We start from the raw sequence: 25644 nt of genomic DNA on the forward strand, positions 1-25644 counted from the left end.
ATACCTACCTTACCTTAACTCGAGCCTTATACCTGCAGGTCACGTCTTTCCCCTCTCCGTCACTTGCCCTTCCCTCGTCCTTCTCCCTCTTACTACCGAGGCCAACTTTGATGCTCACGCCGACCGAACTCTTCAGTCGCGCCGTCAGACTCCTCGGCTTCGGTCATTTCAAATCTACATCGCCGCTGCTGCCTCGCAGAACTGCGCCTCAGGTCTGGTGATTGGATGATCCCGGCGTCATCGCTAGCAGCTTGATAACCTGGACAGATATTCGTCACCATTTACCGCAAGAGTCACTCATCGTCAGAAGCTTTCTGTGGCCGGCTCGCCATTTAGTTCGCCCAGCTCCTCATTCTGGTGTTCGCTCTGTCAAGACTCCTCGCTGTCACTGGCTGGCGACGACGACCCCAGCTACATGTGCACCTGCAACACCACGCTCAGCACATTCAGGCACATATTTGACAGGCGCTTTAGAACTGTCACAGCCTCACCACTCACATCTTGGGAACGGCTGATTCGCCGGGGTTCAAACTGACACAACAAAAGGCAAACGGGATACCCGCCCGCCACGCTCAACCCCGAGACACGACCCGCTTAGATCTGGTACTAGATCGTCAAGTCCATCGTTGCCGCCTGGTACTTCACCCATCACCTCGGTTTGTTGCCGGATCCCGCTCAGCCAGGTCTCAAGGTCCCTGCAGCCAACCGCGACTGGGTTCAGCCAGAACTAAAGCAAGAAGATCAAACATCCATCTCCACCTGCACTGTTCCATATCATTTATCCGCTTTACGTTGAGCTCTAGCCGCCTTGCCAGAGACAAGGACCCTTCTTTAAAGAGCAAAAGTCTCTTAGGCGCCTTCAGAAGCCTAGCACTGACGTCGACGCCGCTCTCCAGCCCTGGTCGATCATCGCTCCGCCCTAGCAAGCTCGACCCCGGCCAAGCGAATGAGACATCGCAGCGTCTAACCCACACTGCTGCCACCTCTGGGCTGGACCAGGTGATTGAAGACTGGAATGTCACAACACCCCGCGACGACTGCAATCCCCAATCAGTACATTTTGCGCACCCGCGCCCAGCTCACCCCTGCTCCGGCTTCTCTTGCTTGACTGCCCTGGGCTCCTTGACTTGGAGCTCTTCTAGCGATTCCCTGCTCCCCGGCTATCGGTAGAGCGAGCTGTCAGTAGTGTTTACACATTGAGCTGCGCTGAAACCCACCCAGGCTTTTGACGTCGACATCCATCTTTGCCCGACTCGACCTAGCCGTCTACCTATCTTCCACGACCTCTGTCTCTGTGCTCGTTTGGCGCTGCAACTACGCTAAAAGCTACGCTACCTGCGCCGCCAGGCACGGGTCGTTCCCACCACTTCCCCATCCCTTGCCCCCAAAGGCTCGTGCCCGTTGGTGGCCTTTGTGGTGGCCTCTGGTGGCCTTTGGGTGCCCTTTTTGGTGCCCGTCCGGCGTCTCTCGACTGTCTCGGCCGTCATCTCGTCCCAGGTGGGGCCCTATTTGTGCCTCCGCCCAGGCGTCACCTGTGCTGTGCCAATCTACTGCTCTGCTCCTTCGTCGTTGCACCACGAGCCTCTCCTCCTTCTACCATCCCCATCCCATCGCCGCCCGAGCCCGCCTCCGACTCCAACTCCGACGCCCAGACGCTGGCGCGCACAACTTAGCAGCAGCAGGTGCAGATGTTACTCGTCGCCTGCCACCGTCATACAAATCGCTTTTCTTCCTGAGCCGCCGTCCCGCTCGTCGTTCATCCTTGCCCTCACCAACAGCGACCCTGCGTCTGAGCGCCAACACCAACAAGAATTGCCTTTGCCATAAAGCACCCCGCCCGCCACAACCTTGACCGTCCTCTGCGAGATCGAGATATTTTACGTACCTTGGATAAAAACACCCGCCATCCTTGGCGGATTACATTTTTCTCCATTCGCCCTGCCGTAATAGCTGGCCTATCCAGCTCTTTGCTCGATCAGCACCCCCGCCTTCACCCGACCGCTTCTGCCGCGACCCGACAAGCGCCTTCGGTGCCCCGATAGTAAACATGGCAGGACTTTTTCAGAGGGTCTACAATTGGTTAATGCGCATGTTTTGGTGAGTAGCCGTGTCCCATGAGCCGCTTGCTGAGCGATATGCTGCCACCTGGCTCTTCTGCCTCGTGCTTTGCTGCCCTGCCTCGGCTCGCCGCGGATCAACTGCGCCGACATACTGACAATGATGCGAAGGGCGATGGAGATGGAGGTGACCATGGTAGGCTTGCAAAATGCTGGTAAGACGTCGTTATTGAGGGTCCTCGCCGTAAGTGTCTCCCATATCGTTCCATGCTCTGCCGCTTGACCGCCTCTGGCTGACCCTGGTGATGAATAGGGAGGAGAGTTCACTCTTGAGTAAGCGCATCCCCAAGATGGCCCATGCCATTCCCTTCCTCCTAACCCGGATGGACCATTCCGTCGGTTCCCTGTTGGTAGGGACGTAGTGCTAACCTCGGATGCCGCGCAGCTCGATTCCCACCGTCGGATTCAACATGAAAAAGGTGCAACGAGGCCATGTTACGCTGAAATGCTGGGACATTGGTGGCCAGCCTCGGTTTCGCACCATGTGGGAGAGATACTGCCGGGGCGTGAGCGCCATCGTCTTCATCGTGGACATTGCCGATATCGAGTTGATCCCCCAAGCCAAGGAAGAGCTCCACGACCTCATGGGTCGCAGGTCACTGGCCGGCATCCCGCTCCTAATCCTAGGGAACAAGTCTGATCTCCCAGACAAACTCTCGGTGGACGAGTTGATTGACGAACTGGACCTGAAGAGCATACGCGGTCGCGAGGTGTGCTGCTATGGTATCAGTGCGAAAGAAGAGACAAACCTTGACGCCGTAGTCGAGTTTCTAATGAAGTATGCCACCCGTGCATGAAGACGACGAGATGTCGGCATGGTGGCCGTGACACGCCTGTCTGCGGATGCAGCTCTTATTCCAGTCCGGCCTGGGAGAAAGGGAGCGAGCCTCTCGGACCTGGGTTCCTGGGTCCGGGGTGACTATGAGGAAGAAGTCCATGGCTGCCTGCCTCCGGGGCGTCAAGATTGAAGAGAAGAACGAAGGGCCGGCCGTGCGGCGAAGCGAAGGGGTGAACGAACGGTAAACATATATAAACTTCCTCTCTCACGAGCTCATGACTTTTCCAGATATCTGTCAGCCCATGAGCGGTTATTTCACAATCATGTCGAAGGCTTCTTCGCTGGTTTCTTGTTGTTATTATTCCGGGTGTGCAAGACCCTTTTTTTTTTTCTTTGTTGATGGAGCATGAGCTGGCATGGGTGAGAAAATTCAGCACTGGCTAGAATGGCGGAGAGGGCATTCTCCGAGGAATACGGGTTCTGTGCACGAGAACTGGCGCTTGCCAGTGGGTGCAGATTTTGCGCCGAGACCATGGCTGATGTTGTCGTTGGTGCTTCCGGAATTTCTTCTCTGTTGACGACGACGACGATGATATGATTCTTGGACGTCTTGTTTCTTGGCTGGGACGCGAATGTTTGAATAAGTAAGCACGGGCAATGATTTCGGCCACGAGCTTGTATGAGTACTCTTCAAGCGGCTGAGGAAACGGCTGATGACTGAATGATGATGTCGCTATGAAATTGCTTGGTGAGGATTTGGCACAATAACCAGCAGAAGAAGCGTGGGTTGATAGACAGGGAATTGAGATGAAGATGCAGCTTCGAGATGTAACCGGGATGTCTGAGGCATTCGCAGGTGTTTGTCGTTGGCAAACAGGTCAAGATCCATTGAAATGAAGAGAAATTGGGTCCAACGGGTTCTTCCTTGGGAGATTTGGACCGGCACAATGTGAGAATGAGTGAGCCGGATGGCATGGGTCGAGTTCCATGGTCCTGGTGAGGCGGAGGAGGATGGTCCAGTCCAGGTGACGATGACAGGGGTGTAAATGTTGGTGTAGACGGATTCCAGACGGGGGAGAGGTCCTTTTGAGCCGTCCAAAGGGACAGGAGCGAGGCTGCGAGGGGAGCAGAGGGATCAAGATGAAGAACAAGCGTCAAAGCAAGCGACAAGTGAAGTTGAAGGAACGAGAGGGGAGAGAGGAGAGGAGAGGGGGGTTGTTGAGGGAAACTCTGGTCTGGCACTTCTGGGGAGTCTGGGATGGAGGCTACACACGGACCACTTGATGCGTTGGCCAACTCATCGCTGCAGTTGACAAGCGCCGCACGCCGCCTTCTGGCAGGCGACCAGCCAGACACCAGCCAGACAGAAGGGAGGCCAGCGAGAGAGAGGCCCTGCTTGCCCTGCCTGCCCTGCCCTGTCAGTCAATCAATCCGATGATGGATCCCGTCCCCCCGCTCCCTGTTCCGCGCACCCACATACATACCTACATACATACACACGCGCCCGGCCGAGCGAAACGAACTGGTGTGTCTGGATGCAGCAGTGAGTGCAGTTGCAGGCCGAGGGGAGGGGGGTCAAGTATCGTGGGTGTTTCTGACTGGGTGCTGGTGTTTTCTTGTCCGGCCAAGTGCTTCCGATGGACGGGGCTTGGTTTTCTTTTTCGAGGAGGACTCCATTGGTCTTTGATTGGGAGTCGTCGTCTTGGATACAATGGATATCTTTCAAGTTCTTGATCTGACGTTTCGGTATTTAACAAACCCCGAGGGGTTTCACTCGGTCTCTCGTGATCAAACTGCCCTCGGAGGCTCCGACTGAACGGGGACGGCGGTGAACGGACGGAGGCGGAGCGGCAGGGCTGTCGGGACGGGGCGGGGCCTAGGCGAGGGTAACACGACGACGACGAGGAAAAGCAAAGAAAACACGAGACTTGGAGATGAGAAGAAGAAAAGAAACGTAGAAGAGAGAGAACATAAACAGAAAGAAAAGGGATACGAGGGGGAAAAGGGATAGAAATGCTATTTCCTTAACCCAACCCCTGGGAGATGAGCTGGAATTCACAGTCGACGAGAAAAAGGTGGATTTGGCCTTTTCATTGGAGCGCGGCCGGCGACTGTCAGCGAATCGTACCTCTTGCGCTAGACGGCATGGCTTTTTTTGCAATGGGGCCCTTTTTTTCTCCTCTCTCTCTCTTTCTCTCTGGCGCGGCTGGTTTGCCGAGGAACCCCCTCGTTTCTTTCGATTCATTCTTCGAGGTTCTCATTGGGGGGGACACATCAAGTTGTCTCTAATGGATGGCCAGTGAGAAGCTGAGGATGGGATGTGACTGGCAACGTGCTGCAATTGGTGTTTCTTCTGGTCAAAACTTGAAGATGCCAAGTTTAAGAGTGACTGATGAATTGTTTAGGGAGAGAGAGAGAGTCTTTTCGTTGTCATTGCTCACGAGCTGCGGCACATTCCTTCCCCTTTCTCAACAAGAATGCCCTCAAACACGCCGGATCCGGCGAACCCTTAGGGCAAAGGAAGCCGTCTTAGCGGAATGGAGCTTGCCGTTGGCCACGAACTTTTGCGCGAGCTCAGTTGTCAGATCATGCCAAGCTCGGGGGGGGTTTGTTAGTGTATGTATATCGGGACGAACGGGTTGAGTCAAGTTTCCTTGGCTCAAGTTGTTTGAGAGACGAAAACCGAGGGTATTATTATATCCTAAAACTCCTGGATGATATAGTATAGAGACACAACGCGAAACCCTTTGTCCAAAAACGTACATAATATCATGAGAAACCTTCATCTCATCATGGATAGTCGGTAAACCCCGCCGTCTCACCATCCCTATTCAGCATATACCGGAACTTCTCCCTGTCCTCGAGGAGACACCTCGGGAGATCGACATTGTTCTCAATGCGTCGGAACTTGTCCACCTTGCGCCCCCAGAGATCGACACCTTGACGCACGGCGGCGGCGATGCGGTCCCGGTTGCGGAATGATTCGTGGTTCATCCACTCGTGTGAGAAGCTCGCCATCTTGTTGAGGAACTGGTCCACGGTTGCGAAGCAGGAGCTGCAGTGCCAGCCCGCGTTGGCCAGTACGCCCTTTTCCAGATCTCGCAGAAAAGGGACACCTGCGTCGCCGGTTCGCAGGTTGCCAGGGAGGATGGTGCCGCGCATCCCGCCGTAGTATGTCGCCTGGGGAAAGGGCCACTCGGGACCTTCGTGGAGGAACTGGAACGAGTAGTAGTAGAACTTGGAAGCTAGCGTGAGGCGCCGAGGGAAGTTGCAAGTGCGGAGGACGAGGAGCGTCGCGGGACGGGGAATCTCATCGACATCGGCCACGAGTAGCACATCGCCATCCACGGGGGTTTGAGGACCTGAGAGCTTAGGAAAAACCTGCTCAAACATGGCATTGCGCTGAAGGTCCTCGCGATCCCAATGGCGGAGCGGCTTAAAGTCTTTCGGATACTCGAGCTCGTGGTAGATCATCTTGTCGTGGTACGGCTTGAAGCGCTCCCAGTTATTACGGATAGTGAGGTTCTTGGGACCGCCCTGGAACGTTAGAGGCGCCTCGACGATGACAAAGTAGTCGACATGGTCGTAGAGGGTCTTGAGTCGGATCTCGAGAAAGTCGAGCTCCGTGTTGACCATGAAGAGGTCGTAAATCTTGCGACGGCCGCCAGGGGCATCAGCGCGGGGACGAAACACGGAGTAGCCATGCGCGGCGCATAGGCTCTTAGCAGCGTCCGAGGCATAGTACTCGTGGTGAGGGCGAGATGAAAAGTCGAGGCGCGGAAGGGTCAGAGAGACGCTGATGTCGGCGTCTGTGATGCGGTGGACATGTGAGCGGTCCAAGAGGGACTGCTTTGCGAGAAGCCATACAAGACAAATGAACGGTATCAAGAATAAGAAGCCAGACGGACGATAGAAGGCAGCCATGATGGCAACATTTGCCGCAGCAGAAACGAGTGACAGTAAGAGAAAGAGAGTAAGTTTCGTATCAGTCCATCATGCGCTCGAGAAGAAAGGCGCAGCGCATAAGCAAGGACCCTACGGTAGAAGATCGTAACCTTTACAGTCAGCACCTTGTCAGGCACTCGGCAATCCTTTATACGAACGGTGCTCACTAGGGGCGGCCGCCGCCTCATTGCTCACAAAAATGTGTGCATGTGGCACTGCAGGTTTGATGAGCTTGTCCGACGGCCATTGGCTGGAGATTACGGGTTGGTTCCTGAGCGAACAAAGACGCCTGCAATTTAAAGGAGTCGACGCCTTTTTTCCTTCTTTAATTTCCTCGCTCACAATGCTCGAGTCTTGTAGCATTTTGGGTCAGTAGATGAGAATAACAAGTGCCGTTCCTGATGGATGTCACAGCCGTGGGCATACTCGTAGACGGGGTGCTTGGCTAGAGAACAGGCCACATTCTTGGCCATCTTCTTGCGGAAGGGGGGCGGGGGAGATTTCCCATGGATGCTGGATTTTTTTGCAAGCTTCACAGCCTCATTGCGCCAGAGACACTGGCGTACTTGACGTTTGGGCTCGAGTTGTAGGGCTGAGTCGAATTGGAGAATGCATGTGTCTCGTAACAGCCCGCCAAGCTGAATGGGCCGAAGCCAAGGATACTAAAACCCCTGCTTTTTTTTTTTTTTAACACTGGCTTGGATTGGCCCCTCCGTAGAATAGGTACGGGGTTCCGTGTATCCTTTCAAGATCTTGAAACGCTCTCAACAAGGGGGCCGGCTAACTCTCCCGAGAGCTGACCGGGGTAGATAGTGCTTACCAGCTATGGCATGCACACAGCTGAACAAACGGCTGTGAATAACCTCATGGAGGACATTAAGAGCATACTCTGCAGCAACCCAGCATTATATCAGTCGTTATCGCGCCTTCTACAGGCGCGCCCTTTGACATGCATAATTGCGGGGGATCCCCCCGTTGCCGGAGCCGAGATGGGGCGGGTATCGGCTCTATCGACGGCTGCCAACGGCCAAGACGACTCGGTGTTCCCCTCAATATCTCCGTGTCCGGAGGTTTAGGCAGCGCAGTCATTGTCCGCGGTGCATTACCCGACACGTTAAACTCATCATGAGGCCCTCATCTCGACTCATTTCATCCTGTCTCTCTCGTTATAACGCACCCTCATCGACGACAAGATTCTCGGCAATTACCTCCAACTTGACCCGCTCAGTCGCATCCCCGCATCGTTTCTTTGCCTCATCTTCAGTAACCATGGGAGACTCAATTGCAGCCTCGGAAAAGACACACAATGCCTGGATTGGTGCAAAAGGCCCAGCTGCCTTTGACCTGCGAAGTACGTCACCGTTCATTTCATGGTTCGAGCTCACCATTAACACTACGCACAGGTGATGTGGTGACGACTCCCACTCCAGCTATGCTGCAGGCTATCCAGTCATGCTCCCTGCTCGACGACGTCTTCCAGGAGGACCCTGCTACGAATGATCTCGAGGCCTATGTCGCTGGACGAACTGGCAAGGAGGCCGGTCTGTTTGTCCTCTCCGGAACTATGGGCAACCAGCTCGCCTTGAGATCTCTCCTCACACAGCCTCCTCACTCTGTGATTTGCGACTACCGCGCTCACATCTTTACCTCTGAGGCCGGCGGGTTCGTACTTTCTAAGACTCACCTGGACTTTTTGATTGACAAATGATAGCACCTCGGCTCTCACGGGCGCTCAGATTCAGCCCATCGTGCCCAAGAATGGCAGATATATGACCCTTGAGGAGATCGTGGCCAACGCTGTGCTGGATGACGACGTCCACGGCTGTCCCACGCGAGTCATCAGCCTCGAAAACACCCTCCACGGCATGGTCATGCCCCTTAGCGAGGTGAAGCGTATCTCCGAGTTCGCCAAAGAGCACGGCATCAAACTGCACCTCGATGGTGCTCGACTTTGGGAGGCTGTCGTCTCTGGAGCCGGTTCTTTGCCCGAGTATTGCTCCTACTTTGATACTGTCACCCTCTGCCTGTCCAAGGGTCTTGGTGCACCTGTTGGAAGTGTCCTTGTGGGATCCAAGGCCACGATTAAGCACGCCCGATGGACTCGCAAGTCTATCGGTGGTGGTCTTCGCCAGTCCGGTGTTGTGACTTCAGCTGGCCGCGTCGCCGTCGAGCAGACATTTGGCGCATCACCTAATGGCGAAGACGGACCCCTCAAGGCCTCTCACGAGACAGCACGCAAGGTCGACGCTCTCTGGGCAAGCCTGGGCGGCAAAGTTGAAGAGCCGACCGAGACCAACATGGTGTGGCTGGACCTCAAGGCCGCAGGGTGCAGCGAGAAGCGGTTCATCGAAATTGGCAAGGAGGAGGGACTCAAGTTCATGTGCAACCGACTGGTGACGCACTACCAGGTTGCCCAGAACGAGGAAGAGGTGCTGAAGCGGCTGAGAGCGGTGTTTGATAAGGTTCTCGCTGAGAAGGAGGATTTGAGTGCGAAGCAGCAGGTTGGGAAGGGTAGTGTTTATGTACCCCAATAGTCGTATTCCAGTGTAAAGAGGGGATATACTAGACTACATGTCGAGTCGGCTATTATGGAAACAGCTGACTTGAGCTAGTCATGATTTACAGACAGAAGCATGTATATGAAGGTTACTCATGATCAACCCTGTAGGTACATATGCCAGTCGAGCATGCCGGTGGTACCTAAGCACCCAACACTGTCGTTGGGTGAATAAATCCACATGGTTGGGCAATCGTGCAGCCTCTCTCATCTCTCCAAACGGCTGCGTTACCTTTCTGTCCCGTCTTTACTCATCCTCTCATTAATTTCTTTCCAATCTTTGGTTCGTTACTTGACAAAAGATTCAGTGTGGCAATATGGGGACGCCACGTGCCGTAATGCTCCCTGACGGCGAGGAAGACAACGACCAAGGTCTGGCCGAGTTTATCCTCAAAGAAGTTTGCATCGTTTCGCGAAAGGATATTTCTCCTATCTTGTGGCTTGCTAACCTATCATCTATCAAAGTTCGGTATAAACTTCTCGATCTCGCAAGCTGATGACAATGGCTTCGAAATCAAATACCTCGGTGTTCCAGGACACGAACCCACTGAACTGGGAATAGGAGGACCTAGAGGATGTCGTTGTCCCTTGGGGTGCACATGGATCAGATCGGCTTATGACTAAATTAACGCTCTGGTTCCTAGCTCTTTTGAGCGCTCGCACGCGTGTCTGGAACCAAAAGAAACACCACAGGGATAAAAGCGTAGGTCCGACTCCTCTCAAGGGCCTTCACTTTATGATATGAGAATTTATTCAAGAAATCCTAAAATTATGAAAAGATCATCTAATAAAATGGAGCATTTTAGACCTTTATGAATGATCTCTTGGTGAAGAGTAGGTATGCTGATGCTCCTCCGTTACTGTGGCCTAGTCTGGGGTCCAGACTAACGGTCTGACTCGGTGCCGGCGTTATTGTTGAAGTAAGGCCGACTTGGCTCTGTAAGATGGACTAATATAAATTAAAGAATGAACTCAATTTGGCCGAGTAGCATTGAGATGGAGTGGAGATGCATAGCTTGTGGTCGTCTACGCTTGAGGGTCATTGAGAAGTTGTTGGGGTTTCCAACTGTCGTTGAATCAAGTTCTAGAAGCTGTTGTTTCACTCACTCGGGAAGACCGTCTTATTCCCTGCACGAGATGCCGTTCAAAGCAAACGTCTGTGATGCATCTCTCTCATCCAAGTTTGGGACAGCCAAGACGACTTAAACAACGCCGCTGACACGTCAATGGTTGCGCGTCAAGTTCATGAAAGGACTCAAATTCCGCACTCTAAACGAAACCGGAAATGCAGCCAAAAAACTCATCAACGTCTTTTCAACGCTTGAGCTGAAGACTCCCCTGACGTCACGGACCAATCGGCCAAAACGACGATGGTGATGTGCGAACTGCGGGGACAAAAGAGACAAGGATTCGTAGGCAGCGTTTTTTCGTTTCCCCACGTTTGAATGTGGCGTCTGGGGTGAGGCCTTGTCTCGGCATCACGTCACTGGTCGAGACGGCCAAGCCTTGGGAGGACGGGCCGAATTCGGGGGCATGATCATGATGATCCTTGGAGGGTCAGGTATTCTCGAGGATGAAAGACAAGAGAGCTCATCAGCCAAGCTTGGAATTGAACTTGTCTAAAGAGTTGAATGACAAGGCCAAGATGGTTAGGAGATGCACAATGACTTGAATGACGGAAACGAAGCCCTTGGCAGCTTTCTTGTCAGTTGCGCTAACATCTCGACGCATCTGTAAAGGTCGCCCCATGCTTCGTGGTGGAGGTGGTGCATTGTGGAGGGTGATCGTCGTCCAAGAAAAAACAGCTTCCTTTCTGGGCTGGCCAGCATGGAAAGCCTGCTCATAGCTGGGGGAAACAGACAGTCACTTCTTGGTCAGGGATACTGGGCATCATGTCATGCCGTGCTTGGCCGAGTCAGTGACTTTGGTCGCATCGCATATATACGCAGCTTTCGTCCCTCTGATTTTCCCTCTTTTCTTCAGTCAATTCACTCTTGCAGCTCTTCTCTTGAGGCAGACTTGATCAAGGAAAGCTTCAGTCGACAACAATGGGTGCGGTGAGACATGTTGCGACGGCCCTGGCCGCTTCGGTCACGGCCGTGTCCGCTCTCTATGTCAATGGCTCTGTAATTGCGCCGTGCGACTCACCAATTTACTGCCACGGCGATATCCTCGAGCAGGTTGAGCTTGCGCAACCATTTAGCGACTCCAAGACCTTTGTTGACATGTACGTTGTTGTCTCCCTCAACGGCCCACTTGCACTAACACGCTTGCAGGCCAGCCATTCGACCTCTGGAAGAGATCCAAGAGGCATTTGACAAGCTCGAAAAACCTCTCAGAAACAATTCGGCCCTCGCAGACTTTCTCGATGAGAATTTTGCCGATGCTGGCGGCGAGCTTGAAGAAGTCCCCGAGGACGAGCTCGAGACGGATCCCGAGTTCCTCGACAAGATTAACGATACCGTCATCAAGGAGTTTACGGAAAAGGTCATTGACATTTGGCCTGACCTGACCCGTCGCTACAACAGCGACTCCAACAACTGTACCGAGTGTCCGAACAGTTTCATCCCCATCAACCGAACCTTTGTCGTTGCTGGTGGTCGGTTCAGAGAGCCCTACTACTGGGACTCTTACTGGATCCTCGAGGGCCTTCTCCGTACTGGTGGTTCCTTTGTCGAGATTGCAAAGAACACGATTGAGAACTTCCTCGACTTTGTTGAAGAGTATGGCTTCGTGCCTAATGGAGCTCGCATCTACTATCTCAACCGGTCCCAGCCGCCTCTGCTGGCCCAGATGGTCAAGATCTACGTCCAACACACCAACGACACTGACATCCTCGAACGTGCCTTGCCCTTGCTGGTCAAGGAGCACGAGTTCTGGATGACCAACCGAACTGTCGAGGTCTACATTAATAATGAAACCTTCCTCCTGAACCGGTATGAATACAAGATGTCCTCCCCCGAAGCATCCAAACTAACCTGAATCTTGCAGTTATGACGTCTCCAACACCCGTCCTCGACCAGAGTCGTATCGAGAAGACTATGTCACCGCCAACAACAAGTCCTACTACTCGACCGAGGGAGATGTCTTTCCCGAAGAGGAGAAGCTCGACGAGAAGCAAAAGGAGACGCTGTATGGCAACCTTGCCAGCGGCGCCGAGAGTGGTTGGGACTACACATCGCGATGGATTGCTCGTCCTGAGGATGCTGCGCGGGACAACTACTTCCCTCTCCGATACCTCAACACCAGGGAGATCATCCCCGTGGATCTCAACTCCATCCTGTACGGAAATGAGATTGCCATTGCCGACTTTTACGCAAACGCCGGCAACACAAGTGCTAGCGAGCAATGGCGCGAGGTGGCCGCCAACCGCAGCTACGCCATGACGACCTTCCTCTGGAACGAGACGCTCTGGAGCTACTTTGACTACAACATCACATCCCAGTCCCAGTACATCTATGTGCCCGAAGACGACGACACAGAGAGCATCGAAAAGACTAGCGCTCCCAAGGGCAAGCAGGTTCTCTTCAGCGTGTCCCAGTTCTACCCCTTCTGGCTGGGCGCCGCGCCCGACTACCTCATGAGGAACCCCTTTGCGGTCCTCAACGCCTACAGCCGCGTCGCCGAGTACCTCGACACCAAGGCCGGCGGCATCCCCGCGACAAACTTCCGGACCGGGCAGCAGTGGGACCAGCCCAACGTCTGGCCGCCGCTGATGCACATCCTCATGGCGGGTCTGCAGAACGTGCCCCCTACCTTTGGCATCATGGACCCTTCCTTCGTCGAGCTCCGCCGTCTGGCCCTCAAGCTCGGACAGAGATACCTCGACTCGACCTTTTGCACGTGGTACGCGACGGGCGGTTCCACGTCGGAGACGCCGCAGCTCCGTGGCCTCTCGGACGCCGACGAGGGCATCATGTTTGAAAAGTACGCCGACAACGCCACAAACGTCGCGGGCGGCGGCGGCGAGTACGAGGTCGTGGAGGGCTTCGGGTGGACCAACGGCGTGCTACTCTGGGCCGTCGACACCTTTGCCAATAGGCTCGAGAGGCCCGACTGCGGCGATATCAAGGCTGCTGATGTTGAAGGCGGCGGTGGAAAGCGCAGTCTGAGTGCGGTTATGCTGCATGCTAGAGATGCGAAGAGGGTTAAGAAGTTTGGACGGAGAAAGAGGGCTACCAAGAAGAGGTCGAGCCGCTCATTTTGGGGGTAGATGATGATGAATGAGTGTACATATTTTGTCATGGCATGACGATGACTGCATATTTTGAAGAGAGCCGCACCCGTTTGAAGAGATTCTAGTTTATACACTTTACGTTTAGGAATATAGCGATCTCTTATCTGAACTGTGCATACCCCGGCATGCCCCCCCCGTCCATGCCGGAATCGAGCATCTCCGTACCGGCCCCACTCTCGGGCGGAGCTTCCGGTCACGAGGGCCGACAGCCCCGGCACAACAGAAACAGATGATTTGCCTTGTTATCAGAGAGGAAAAAAGAGCGCAGGTCAAGGCAGAATCACGTGGATCAGAAACAGCCCTACCAGACATTCCAGTTTGCACCGCCACGCGAATGCGGTCTAAACGAGAAAGATCTGGGGCGGCTGATCGGCACGAAGAAAGACCCCAGCCACTTTCGCGACGGAATACGACGAATGCGAGAGGGGAGCGTTGGGTGATGCGGCATCACCATGCCGTAGCTTTGTATTTCGAGGCTTTCGATGCATTGATTATGGCTTTTTCGCTTCGCTACTGTAGGAGTATTTAAATACCACTTGACTCCCTCGTTTTTTTTTTCATCATGACCAGATTCGACATTCTATTATTACAAGACACACACTCGTGTTGTAGTGCACGATAATTATTTTTCATCATTCAGTATTCACATCTTCGTCGTACTCATACACAGTCGCCAAAATGGTCTTCGGTTCAACCAAAGAGCAGCACCACGGCAAGGAGCAAGGCGAAGTCGCCAATATTCCTCCTCAGCTGTCTGATTTGCATTGTTGTAAGTGAATTCATCCATGCTCATCGAAGCTTCACGTTCACCCTCACTTACACTTTAACCCTAGTCACCGAGACAGACGGAATCGTCACCACAAGTGAGCCTCTTCATAAATGAAACCAAGATCCTTGCCACTAATGCTCACACAGCCATGATGGACCTCCCCGGCTACCGCGTAGTCAAAGTCCTCGGCGCCGTCTACGGCATAACAGTCCGCTCCCGCAACATCGCCGCAGGCATCGGCATGGTCCTCAAGAGCATGGCTGGCGGCGAGCTAACCTGGTTCACCTCGATGCTGTACTCGTGCCGCAACGATTCCATCAGCCGCGTCGTCGAGGAGACCAAGAAGCGCGGGGGCAACGCCATCATCTGCTTGCGCTTCGAGACGGGAGACCTGGGCGGGTTCGCGCAGGCGAGTGCGTATGGGACGGCTTGTGTGGTTGAGAAGATTGAGGGGGCGAATGTCGAGGCTTCGCAGCTTGCAAAGTAACTGGGGGAGTGTTGGGTTTGTGATTTGTGTGGATGGATACCCTTGGATGATTTTTTAAAGGTGCCAGTGATTGAGGAGTAAGGCTTGAATCATTCATGATATGTGTATTAGTTGAATCTCACGTGTAACTTGACTACTCATAGTTGACTTTGAATGTTTGTCTTTTTATCGGTTCATGTTTAAATTCTATGATTCTACAAGGATAATATTTCTTCCCAACATGCATTATGACCGGATGGTATTCCGCAACATGAGTCTGTCGACGCTGGTTCGTAACTTGAGGCTGCCGAGAATGGCTCTGGATATGAGCCTGCGGAAGATGTCCCAGTTGCACGTGCGGGAATTGACCCGCGGATACTAGCTGAAACCCTTGCCCAAGATCTCTAGCCTGTGCCAAGGCGAATTGCACTGGAGGCGGTTTGCGGATCAATGATGTGACTCCTTGTGTGCCATCCTTCAATCCATGTGCGTGGTCAACTTGGTTCAGCCGAACCCCTTTGACCTCTTCCAACTCCCTCTGATGAGTTTAAATATTAACTCGGACAACGTCTTATGAAACATGAGGGCGTCTTGAAAATCGACCCAAGGTCGTGTCGATAGCTGGTAAAAGTCACCAAGCTCTGTAGCTCTGCCTCTGCGAGCCTCTTCAGACTAGCTGCAATGCCCTCAAGACCGAAAACAGCTGGTCCATTATCGTCTTGGTCGTTGTCTTGACCTTCGTTCTTGTAGTTTCAGTCTTGATGAGATGTTCCAAGTTCATGACCTTACGTCCGAGCTTCTCCTCGTGGTGCTGAAAAGAAGACACCTCCCCCAGGGCGTGGTGGAGGCTACTGACGAGAGATGCGGCGTGTCCGTTGTTGCCGCTGACTCGTTCTGGCCCTAATCTCTTCGAGGACTTTGTGCCCTTGCCTTCCAACCACTGTAACCTCTCTCTGTGCTGCCAGCAGTTTGTTTTGGGCGGTTTTATCCTGAACTGATATTCATGACGCAGCTCGAAGCTAGATGCGTCCGACCACTTTCGGCCGATCGCCGGCTGTTGGCCCATCATCTGATCGTCCCCCATGGTCAGCATCTGGTTATCCGCCGTCTGGACGTCCTCCACGATATCGATGACTCCCGGCTGTTCAAGTTGTTGTTGCTGGTGGCTCGGAACACTTTGTTCAAATAGGGATGCGCACATCAGCAACCCGTGATAAGTTTGTCTCGCTTCGTAAAGCCAAAACCGGAATGTATCTTTCAGGAAGTTCGGGTGTCTCCCTAATGTTCCCAAGACCCAGTGGTCAAGGTCTGGAAAGTGAATGGGGGAAACAAAGGCGAAATGTGATGGTAGCCGCGTCCTCCTCCCAGACATAAGAGCGCAATCGGGACGAGGATCCCCTGTCCGGGCCGCAATAGATCTTCGTCGTAGGTCGCGCATATCGCTGTCAAAATCTCAGTGTCCAAGTAGCAGTTGTTGGCATGGCTCATCAAGATGCTCGCCAAGACCTGTGAGCCGCAATGCTCATACTTCGCGTGAAGAGTGTTTTCGTGTCTTGTGCAATCCGATTTGTTGACGAACAGCTGTCCGCATATCCGACAGGATAAGATGCTGTCATCGCTCCGCACTTCTACGATGCACGGCAAGTAATCGAGGGATGAAGAAGTCCCGAAAAGTTGATTGGTTAGCTTGAAGCAGCATCATCTGCCACACAGCTCAGGAGGTTCGTAAGAAGTGATGGAAGGAGCTGAAAGGAGCCCTGTGGGACGTTGTGTGGATGATGAACACAGAGGGCTCATCTAAATGACGAATAGGAACATCCTCCACATGCATGTTGATGACATCGCCGGGTTGAGGCACAGGGAACGGGTCGTCAGGACATGGCTCGATCACTTTGGTCTCGATGTGTTTCGTGCTTGGATGTTGGGTTGTTGCTCTGCTTTGATGAAGCAATACAGAAGGCTACAAGGCCCTTCTCTTCAAGCTGTTTCGTGATCCGGGCGCCATGAGTATGCGTCCAAGCCGTGTGACCTCACGAAACTAATGTAGTTCGGTCGTACATACGACTCTTGAAAATAGTCGCTGGTGATTGCTGGATTTCGTTGTTGGTGCTAGCTGTTTGCCGTCCTGGTATCTCCCTCCTTGGAACCGTGCTTGAGGGTCTATGGGTTTCGATCTTGCGTCTTGCAAACAAGACCCAAAATCATGACGGTAATCTCGCACCCCCCTAGTTGAGACATCGTCGTTGGGTTGATCGCTTTCGCTTATTGTTGTCCTCTCTGTGGACTCCATCGTTCTCGTGAGCTTGATCGACTTGGCTCATTGCGAAATCTCCGGAAATAAATACTGGGTAATCTGTGGTGCGAGAAAGTTTTGCAGCTTTCGACTTCCTCCCTTCAAGCATGAGTGCCATGGAGGACGCTCCAGTCATGCATACCGAAAAGGTCTCCCGGAAGCCTTGTACTCGTAGACAAAAACTTGGAAGATAGACATCGAGTGCCCAAGTCCAACCGTCCTCGTGTAAACTCCTCCACAGCGGTGATCATGATGAGTTCCAGTATCATCAACCCATGGAAGGGGGTAGGCTCTGGATTCTAGTGTTATCAGCCCTTCAGGATGACTAGCTGCCAAGTCTCTCCCAACGCCCGGTCTCCTGAGAAGATGGAGAGCATAGTGGTCCCCAATTCGAAAGATCATCGAGGCATAGAACTCCTAGGTCGTCAAGGGAGCATCTAGGCAAGCATAGCTATGGCCCTTGGCCTGAACATGATTGCGCTTGTTGAGACAAAAGAAGCCACAGTAGTCTCCGTCAGTGAGTGTGGGAATCGGGGTCGTGCAGTGAGTCGGGTATAGCGAGCCGGGGCAGACGCTTTGCTGCGAAACATGAATGTCTTGTAAGACGATCCAGGAATATTGGTTAAAGTGCATATATATAGAGATGGAAGGTCGATTTAGACCTGGTCCTGCCACCAAGATCGACACCTTGTTGGCAGTGTCAGATTGGGTTCATCGACAGTGCTTGGATGCGTGGCAAAAAAGACCAAGTTCTGTGGCCATTGGTTGTTCTCCGAGATAACTGAGCCAAGGAAAAGGAAGCCCCAGCTCAGGGATGTACCGGTCGGAGTTTCTAGGGAGTAACCTCACACATGGTTGAATGTCGATGCTCTTGAGCATTTCGCTAGTTCGGGCCGCCGCTGACTTGAGCATCATCTCATCCATCTCAAGCTGGGCGGACATGTATTTGTCCACCAGATAGTCGACACCTGTGGAATCATCGAGAAGGCAGCCATGAAGGCTCAGGCTTGCTGTCTGTGGGATAGGCGGGACACGACATGGATGCCGCAGCGAAGAGGTCGCGGCGAAGGAACCCTTGAAGGCGTGTGCCAAGTGAAAAACTGCAAAACTCTTGGTGTTTGAGAAAATCATGTGTTCTTGGGGGCTGTTTGGCAACTTGCGGTGCCTGTCCTGCAACCATGGAGGCCACACTGTTCACAGGTGGAGTTCTTGAGCGGGAATCGGGGGGTCAGACTCCAGTGGAAGTGGACAACTCCAAATCCTGCCGAAAAAGAAAGCAATAAGACGATTCCTCCGTGTATCTTGTGGATGGAAGTCGATGCTATGACTGACCCCTGGTGCCGAAGAGGAACAGCCTTGTTGGGATGGCTAATACCGGGTAGAGGCCTCGCAAAGATAGACGTCCGCAACTCCTTTGCAATCATCATTGGCTGGGCTTTAATGAAGCGCTCATCGAAAGTTGAGCGAGGACTTCAAACCGTGAGCTCTCTCTCCGAAAAGAGCAGCCCAAGTTGGCTTCGTTCTGCTCTTCGGAAACAGCCTCTGAAGAATGCCGTGTGTTTGGCCCTTCTGTCGTTGGCCGGCAATAGTAAAGACAGATAGGATGTCTTGGAAATTGGTTTCGTCAAGGGGAGATGAAGCAGAGGAGTTCAAGTCGGAACAGCACACTTTGCCCATCCGATATATCGAACACAAATTTCTCCGAAATCTTCCGCGGAGGATCCCAAGGGGTAAGGAGAGCCATGGAAGGACAATGTCGTTCGTGGACTCATGGTAAAGGGTAATTCCCCATGTGATGCTGAAAGGGGCTCTCCACTTGAACTCGAGGGTAACCCTCAAAGTGGCCTAGTCATCATCATAATCATCCATTCATTGCTCAATCCTTGGCAAACTCGCCATTGAGGGTACGTAGCGGGCGGAGCCGCGTGTTGTGATTGTGACAGTAAAACAATCGTCCAGGTCAGAATTCGAAGTCTTGCTGTCCCTCCAGAGCATACGCAAGAGATCATTCCGTGGATCGCAGTGTCATGACATCGATGTATTGGGACGAACACCCGGGTCTGCTCATGGAATCCAAACTCAACCCAAGTGACAGGTCACGCGTCATGAGTTCCTCATCAAGCCGCGCTCCCTCCTTTTACAACACCAAGAGGTCCCAGATTGATACCCGGCCGTCTCCGCTCATCAGGAGATCACGTCTTGGATAGAAAGAAGGGCTTGAGAGAACATCTCGTAGTTGGGTATCGATTGCGCTCTCTGGGGGATGGAGCGTAGGTGATAGGTGGTAACGGCCGTCGTCGTGGTCACTCTCTTCCAGAAGCGACACAGTCCCAGCATGGTGGAATCAGTTCATCGTAGGGAGTACGCAAGCTCACGCTGTTTTGAACCACGTATCCAGGCCTAGGGAGAGCGCTGGTCGGCCGATGTTGACTCTTGGCGCTGTTGGGTCTAGGCCAAGGGCCTTTCAGAGCGCCAAGGATGGGATAGTTCTGTTGCGTTCTCAAGACGATTGCAATGCCTCAACTCGGCAGCATAGCGCAGGTCTACAAGCAACCAGGCTCTCCATCCTCTCGGGACGGGACGGAGGCGTTGCTGGAATGAACCCCCGAGTCATGAACTGCGCTCATTCATTCCAGGCATGTTGATGTGAGGAAAATTGTTCCTCGAATTGATATCACTCCCACAGTATTGTCGTCTTGGTCGATGGGCAGATGGTGGTTCTGTCGTGCCGACATGGTTGATCGTTGTCGGCCAAGAATATGTTCAATCTCTTCCGCAAGCACCAGCTCTTGACGAGGCGAGTCCCATCCAAGTCGGAGTATGCCTTTCAGGTGAGTCAGGTGTGTTGTCCTGTGTCGATATGACAAAGATCTCCCAAGTCCCAAAGATCGGACGCCAGTCCTGGACTTGGGACAATCTCAGGAAGAGCCAGGAAACACTCCTCCCAACTGAGTCATCTCATCAGTCTCCACGAAGCTGCTGACAGGAGCGAGTCAGAGCGGTGGCCCAGTTACGCTCAGGGTGACATGTCTTGACTAGGCTCTTCCCAGAACTTCTAGGAGTCACCATGGTCAAACTTGGCGGCCACATCGCCAACACTCACGCCGATGCGACGGATATGTTTGCTTGGTACCAATCAAATTCGAGCTCTCTGCCGTCCACCTTGGTCCGCAGATGATAGCTCGCGTAGATTGAAGCAGCAGCGAAGACATCGTCAGCGACGCTGCGATCAGCTTGCTAGCTCAAAATGTTGCTGGCGGTAGGCCTAAACCGCCCCTCAGTCTTTCGCCGAGAACTACTGGGTTGTTAGGGTGAGGGTTATGCCTTTGACGGGGTTCAGAAGAGCGGAACATCCAGATCAACCTGGGGCGATAGTTGCCGCGTGATGGATTCACTATCGAGTCGTTCTCCCTCCTCTGGATGGATCAGGGGTCTCCGAGTTGGTATCTACTGAGCCAGTCTCCACTCATCAGGAGATCATCTTGAGTAGGGAGAAGGTATTGCCATTGGGCATCAGCTAGTCTGAATCATCGCGGGGACCATGAAAACCCAACGCATTGACAGGCGACTGTCGTAGTCAGCAATCGACTCGGGGCGAATGCTATCCGTCATTCTGTCGCATCGTGATGCGTCTTTAGAGAGCGAAGCCCCCTCCCACAGCTAGTAGTAAATGTTGGCAGTAATGTCAAGTTCGTTGTTCACAGGACAGCCAATTGGCACGTTCCTTTAGTTTTCCGATCAAGTCAAGAATTGAATCATTCTTGGACCGACGTCTTCCATGGCCTCCCGCTTGTCTCCCACCTTGGTCGCATGGATCCCGAGACTATGTCACTGGTGAGTCGCTGAAAGCGTTGTTTGATCGGTGCCTGGTATCAGGAGGGTTCTTGGATGGTTGGGGACGTGACGACCGAGTAGTACGATCTCCGAACACCCGAAGTGGCTCATGCAGCAATAGACCTAGAAGCGCAGGTCTCTGCACGAGCTGGTTGCGTTGGTCGGGGTTGTGATTTATTGGTAGTAGTGAGGGAAAGGTCGTGAGCCCTTTGAAAATTGGGCGATACGTCGATGGGTCAGGTTAACGATGCAGCACGCATTATACTCACGCACGCGCTTGGCCTCGTGTCTGTCATGCTCCTGGATGAGCTTGGCCTTGAGATCCACCATTGCATTTGGTACTCCAGGGGTGTAGTCGATGTATTTCTCTTCGACCACCTTGCCTTCTGGCGAAAGAAGCTGGCCTGTCCTCCTGGCCGCCTTGCCGACCAGGGGCGCAGTCGGATCAAGTGATGTCCCACTGCCATTGTATGTATAATGCGTGGTCCCCGAAAAGCGATCAATCGTGGTGATGCAATGGCTGCATCATGATTATCTTTGGCCTTGGTGAGGGTTGAGGCCCAAAGAGTGTTTCTCTAAGGAATTCGATTCAGGGCGAAAGTCACAGGAGTGAACGAAGCAAACCGACGTCTCTTCCCTCCTGATTCCTCTTCGTCAACGGACATACCGATAAGGCGATGGCAAACACATGTCGTAAAATATTCTAGCATCGGCATCTGGCCCCAAGGCGGCACACAGTTGCAAGGTCGAAGCATCTGAAAGAGTCATGAGAACAAAACGGTCTCCACTTCAGAGTCGTATTTTTCGACACTGAGCTGTTGGATCTCTTCGTCGAGTTTTGTACGGTGCGTGGTCGGGGAGACAGCAAGGAGAGGGTAAATCGAGCCCAGCCTCTTTCTCAGCACTGGGGTACGCCATCGTCCCGTCAAGGAGAAAGCCTCTTCCTGGAATGGCTCCTCCGAGCTGGGAAGATCGAAATGAAAATCGGTCGAAAGACCTTGTCGGCAAAGCCGGAGCTTCGGTGAAGCAGGCGGACGCCCAGAAGGTAAAGGTGTGGGCTCAAGAGCCACACGCGGTGATGGAATGACAGAGGCGCAAGAGGAACTCAGTATATGATTCCAAGACCCTTGGCGATACTCAACACCGGACATTGGGTGGCACATCTGTGCTGTGTCGTGGGACGCGGGAAGTCGACAGTGGATCAAGATTTTCGGCCATGAGTTATGGTGTAAACCTCGCCAGCGTCTTTGCAGGGCTTGCAGTGGACTCGACCAAAAGCCTTACGCTTGACATCATTTGCCGTTGCAATGTTCACACTTGGCTTCCGCTCCAGGATCGCGTATGGTAAGGTTTGGTGTTGAACCTCGCCGAGACGTCGCTCATCAGACGTCAACGCACCCCTGAAACCGGCCAAAATGGCACAAGATGGGAAGGCTGATGGGTTGCAATGTCACTCCCATGGATCGTGTGAATGTGGCCCATGGCAGCAATGATGGCGGCAACCCTGAGAAATGGGAACGTCAGTCAATGTACAACAGTCTGAGATCATCAACTCCACTCACCTTCTTTAGAGAAGGCAGCCCAGCGAACCACTGTGTGTTCTCCAAGACTCAGGCAACACAAATTCGAGAGCCGATACACGAGACTCAAGAGCAGTGAATGGTCGTTGTCATGAGGAGAGTTGACATTGCACACACTTCTTCTCGTAGCAGTGAAGAGTGGTGGCGTTGAAATGTTTACCGTACGAGGAGCAGATCCTGCACTTTGCTGGGCATGCAGGCAAAGGCCACGGTGAGGTAGAAGAGGGATGCCCCAGCTCGCCGAGAGCCCCAGTTTCCTTGGGCAAGTCAAGGAGCGGCAGTCAGGCAGCCTGGGCTGTTGGTCGTCCGACCGTTGAATGCGGGAAAGCTGGCAAGCCAAAGAAACATGTCAGCCAAATGAAAGAGTCCAGGGCCATCAAGTTCACTTACTCTAGTGTGTATCGCAGCGGGCCCCTCCCAGGCAAGCACAGTCAGCATGGAGCCTAGGCTTCCGTCGCCTGCGGCGCTGGGAATGAGTCCGAAACTGGTCCCCCGGTAGGTAGGGACTGGATGTGAACGGCCGCGACATCCGCAAGTGTCCAGAGCAGACAAGGCAGAAACACGTGTAGTGTCATGGGAGAGTGGGTGTGTGTAGACACCAGTCAAAAGATTGTGTGTATATATAGAGTTGGTTGTCGAAAGAATCGGAAGTTTGGGGGGGACAGAGGACGGGTATATATAGCCAAACTTGGCCTAGGGAATCACTCCTCGACCTGACGAGCTCGATGCTCGATCGATCGATCAGTCGGTGAGCGCTTGTTCGCCTCTCAAGTTGCTGACTGGAAATCCAACCTCCTTTTCCCGTCTTCGATGCAGGCCGCCTAAAAATGTGGCCTTGCTCAACTCCTCCTCAGCCTCTGATTGGGGGGCTGACCAAGATATCTTGAAACTCTGTTCCCGTGCCGTCATTAGCTCCCGTGCTTCTCGGCAATTGTCAACTCGGGCTGATTGGATATTTGGGTGTTGTTTGCTTGCTATCCAGCCCTTGCGTGTTGCTACTTGTTTCGCCACAGATATCCCGTCTCCACTTACATGCTCCTATCCGTGCCAGCTGGCTCGTGATGGCCTCACTGCCTTGATTTTATCTGTTTCATGTGCAATATCCCGAAGAATTCGTCATGAAGTATCCCGCGACTTCCGGCCGGAAAGGAATTTTCTGGTCACGCTGGACCGCCCTCGTCAAGCAAGGCCTGTTATTTGTCAATTTGACAACTCACCGCCGGCGCTGCGCATGCCATCCGTCATTATCTCCGTCAAATGAGGCAGTAATTTTTGAAGAGATTGGACATTAATCTATTTGTTGCTCCGTAGATCACTCACCGCCAGTCAGGATAGGTGAGGCTGTGTCGACCATCATCCAGCCGAAGCAAACGAATGCCCTTGATTTGATGTTGCCTTGGAAATATGATGGCATGGCCACTTTCTCACGGGAAGGGCTGCATTTCCAAGTATCAGAGCGTTTCAAGAAAAGGATAAATGCATACTGAGGTTGGGAGAGACGTCTATTTTGGGAATGTTCAAGCGAAACTTGATGCCCAACATGATTGCCAATCGATGATTCGCTGCGTATGCATGGCCTTGATGTTGATGCGGAATGGGTGTTGATTCTGTCTTTGTCTAAGGTTGTGCTTGTTGACGCTACGCTCAGGACTCTCTTGCTTTTGAGAGAAAGGAAGTGCTCTAGCCCACAGCCAGCAATGGTCTTCATGTTGCAGGGTAGACCTCCATTTCTTGGTAACCTCATTACCTAGCTTGTGTGATAAGCCGGACACTCACAATTCTCTCTTAAGCTATTGTCTATGACCGCCTTCTGCCGCAATTCTCATGACTATGGAAACTCTAAGAGTTGGGCTTGGGCGTCCATCTGCTTGGTATCTACACTCACTTGCTTTGTCGTGTAGTGTTTGTTTCTTGACCACATGATAGGAAACATGGTGATGGGAGAAACATTCCAAAAGATCTAAGGGCCAGATGAATCAATGGCAGCATTTATTTTCACTATAAAGCCTCAAGAACGTTCGCATATAATGTCTGTCCCTCCTTCCTGAATCTCAACAGTCCAATCGACTACAGAGCTATATACCAATATACTTGCCTTCGTTTTGCTCGTCGATCAGATACGAGACCTGGGAGACCATGGAACGAGACATACCTACAGATGTATTTCCTGCAGGACAGGTCTCTTTGAATTTACCTACTATTCCCTTCGCGGTTCATCAGAGCCATGACCAAACTCTGCTACATCCACCATTACATATGCCATGGGCAGCCCGAGGCCCTCCTATATAAAGGAGCAGGTGGACCTGTATAGGTGCTAAGCTGCCACGAGTATATATGGGAACCCGAGATCAGAAAAGCATCCATGATTTCTATATACGACGAAGCTCCTACTCTTTTTGCAAATGCCAAGGGGTAAAGCATTTTTGGGCCTCACTCCGACGACCGCTGGCAAAAGGAGACACACGTTGCTGGAGCCACCAAAGTCCATAGGGCCAATCGATGTCACGGGCATGTCCCTATCAGATGATGGTCACTTCAGCGATGAAGAGTATGGGTGTTGCGGTCACTATATACGAGGACCCTAAGAGAAGAGGGGCCGAGCATCGCGCTCAACACCAAGTATCCCCCTACCCGTTTCATGGGTTGGGCGCCACTGCTACGTGGAGAATATTCACAGAGTTCTTGCTGTGAAAGACTGTTGAATACAGGACAAATCAACAGCACACTACGGTTAATTACCCTCTCCAGTGAGGAAGAAAATCTCGCCAAGCCAGACCTATGGTTCACTAGACATTGTGTCACTGGACATTGTGTCACTGGAGCGCTCCGAAGGACTTTTATGCCCAGTCCCCCTGGGCAACAGACAACAGACCTGAAGCCTCGAGTCGACTGTCTGGGGCGACCGACTCTCGATTTTGAGCATCTGTGCAGCTTCGGGGTGTCAGGTCGAGCAGCCTGTCAAGTCAACACCCCCAGAGAATAGAATATATATACCACCAGCACTCCCCCACTCCTCATACCGCACATTCACAGCGGTAAGTCATCGCGGCAACCGAACATAGGGGGTT

The 25644-nt window shown here is 52.9% G+C and overlaps 5 protein-coding genes across 5 annotated transcripts; 4 read left to right on the top strand and 1 right to left on the bottom strand.

The window, feature by feature from the left end:
- Window positions 1-2047: 2047 nt before the first annotated feature.
- Window positions 2048-2914, top strand: NCS54_01027400 (Hypothetical protein; the record flags this gene model as incomplete). Its single annotated transcript, XM_053155589.1, has 4 exons — window positions 2048-2097; window positions 2229-2301; window positions 2371-2390; window positions 2503-2914. 4 exons carry the CDS (start codon window positions 2048-2050, stop codon window positions 2912-2914), a joined length of 555 nt encoding a protein of 184 aa, XP_053011564.1.
- A 2771-nt stretch (window positions 2915-5685) lies between these two features.
- On the bottom strand, window positions 5686-6819 carry NCS54_01027500 (Hypothetical protein; the record flags this gene model as incomplete). Its single annotated transcript, XM_053155590.1, has 1 exon — window positions 5686-6819. One exon carries the CDS (start codon window positions 6817-6819, stop codon window positions 5686-5688), a length of 1134 nt encoding a protein of 377 aa, XP_053011565.1.
- Window positions 6820-7965: 1146 nt separating this feature from the next.
- On the top strand, window positions 7966-9374 carry NCS54_01027600 (Beta-elim-lyase domain-containing protein; the record flags this gene model as incomplete). The annotated part of the gene is made up of 3 exons (XM_053155591.1): window positions 7966-8191; window positions 8244-8502; window positions 8552-9374. 3 exons carry the CDS (start codon window positions 7966-7968, stop codon window positions 9372-9374), a joined length of 1308 nt encoding a protein of 435 aa, XP_053011566.1.
- Window positions 9375-11445: 2071 nt separating this feature from the next.
- NCS54_01027700 (Trehalase) lies at window positions 11446-13610 on the top strand (the record flags this gene model as incomplete). Its single annotated transcript, XM_053155592.1, has 3 exons — window positions 11446-11624; window positions 11674-12333; window positions 12389-13610. The coding sequence occupies 3 exons, from the start codon at window positions 11446-11448 to the stop codon at window positions 13608-13610; spliced, it is 2061 nt and encodes a 686-aa protein (XP_053011567.1).
- Window positions 13611-14312: 702 nt separating this feature from the next.
- NCS54_01027800 (Hypothetical protein) lies at window positions 14313-14890 on the top strand (the record flags this gene model as incomplete). The annotated part of the gene is made up of 3 exons (XM_053155593.1): window positions 14313-14403; window positions 14468-14497; window positions 14550-14890. The coding sequence occupies 3 exons, from the start codon at window positions 14313-14315 to the stop codon at window positions 14888-14890; spliced, it is 462 nt and encodes a 153-aa protein (XP_053011568.1).
- Window positions 14891-25644: the final 10754 nt, after the last annotated feature.

This window comes from Fusarium falciforme, chromosome 8 (assembly GCF_026873545.1).
Source record: "Fusarium falciforme chromosome 8, complete sequence".
In the NCBI taxonomy this organism is placed as follows: domain Eukaryota; kingdom Fungi; phylum Ascomycota; class Sordariomycetes; order Hypocreales; family Nectriaceae; genus Fusarium; species Fusarium falciforme.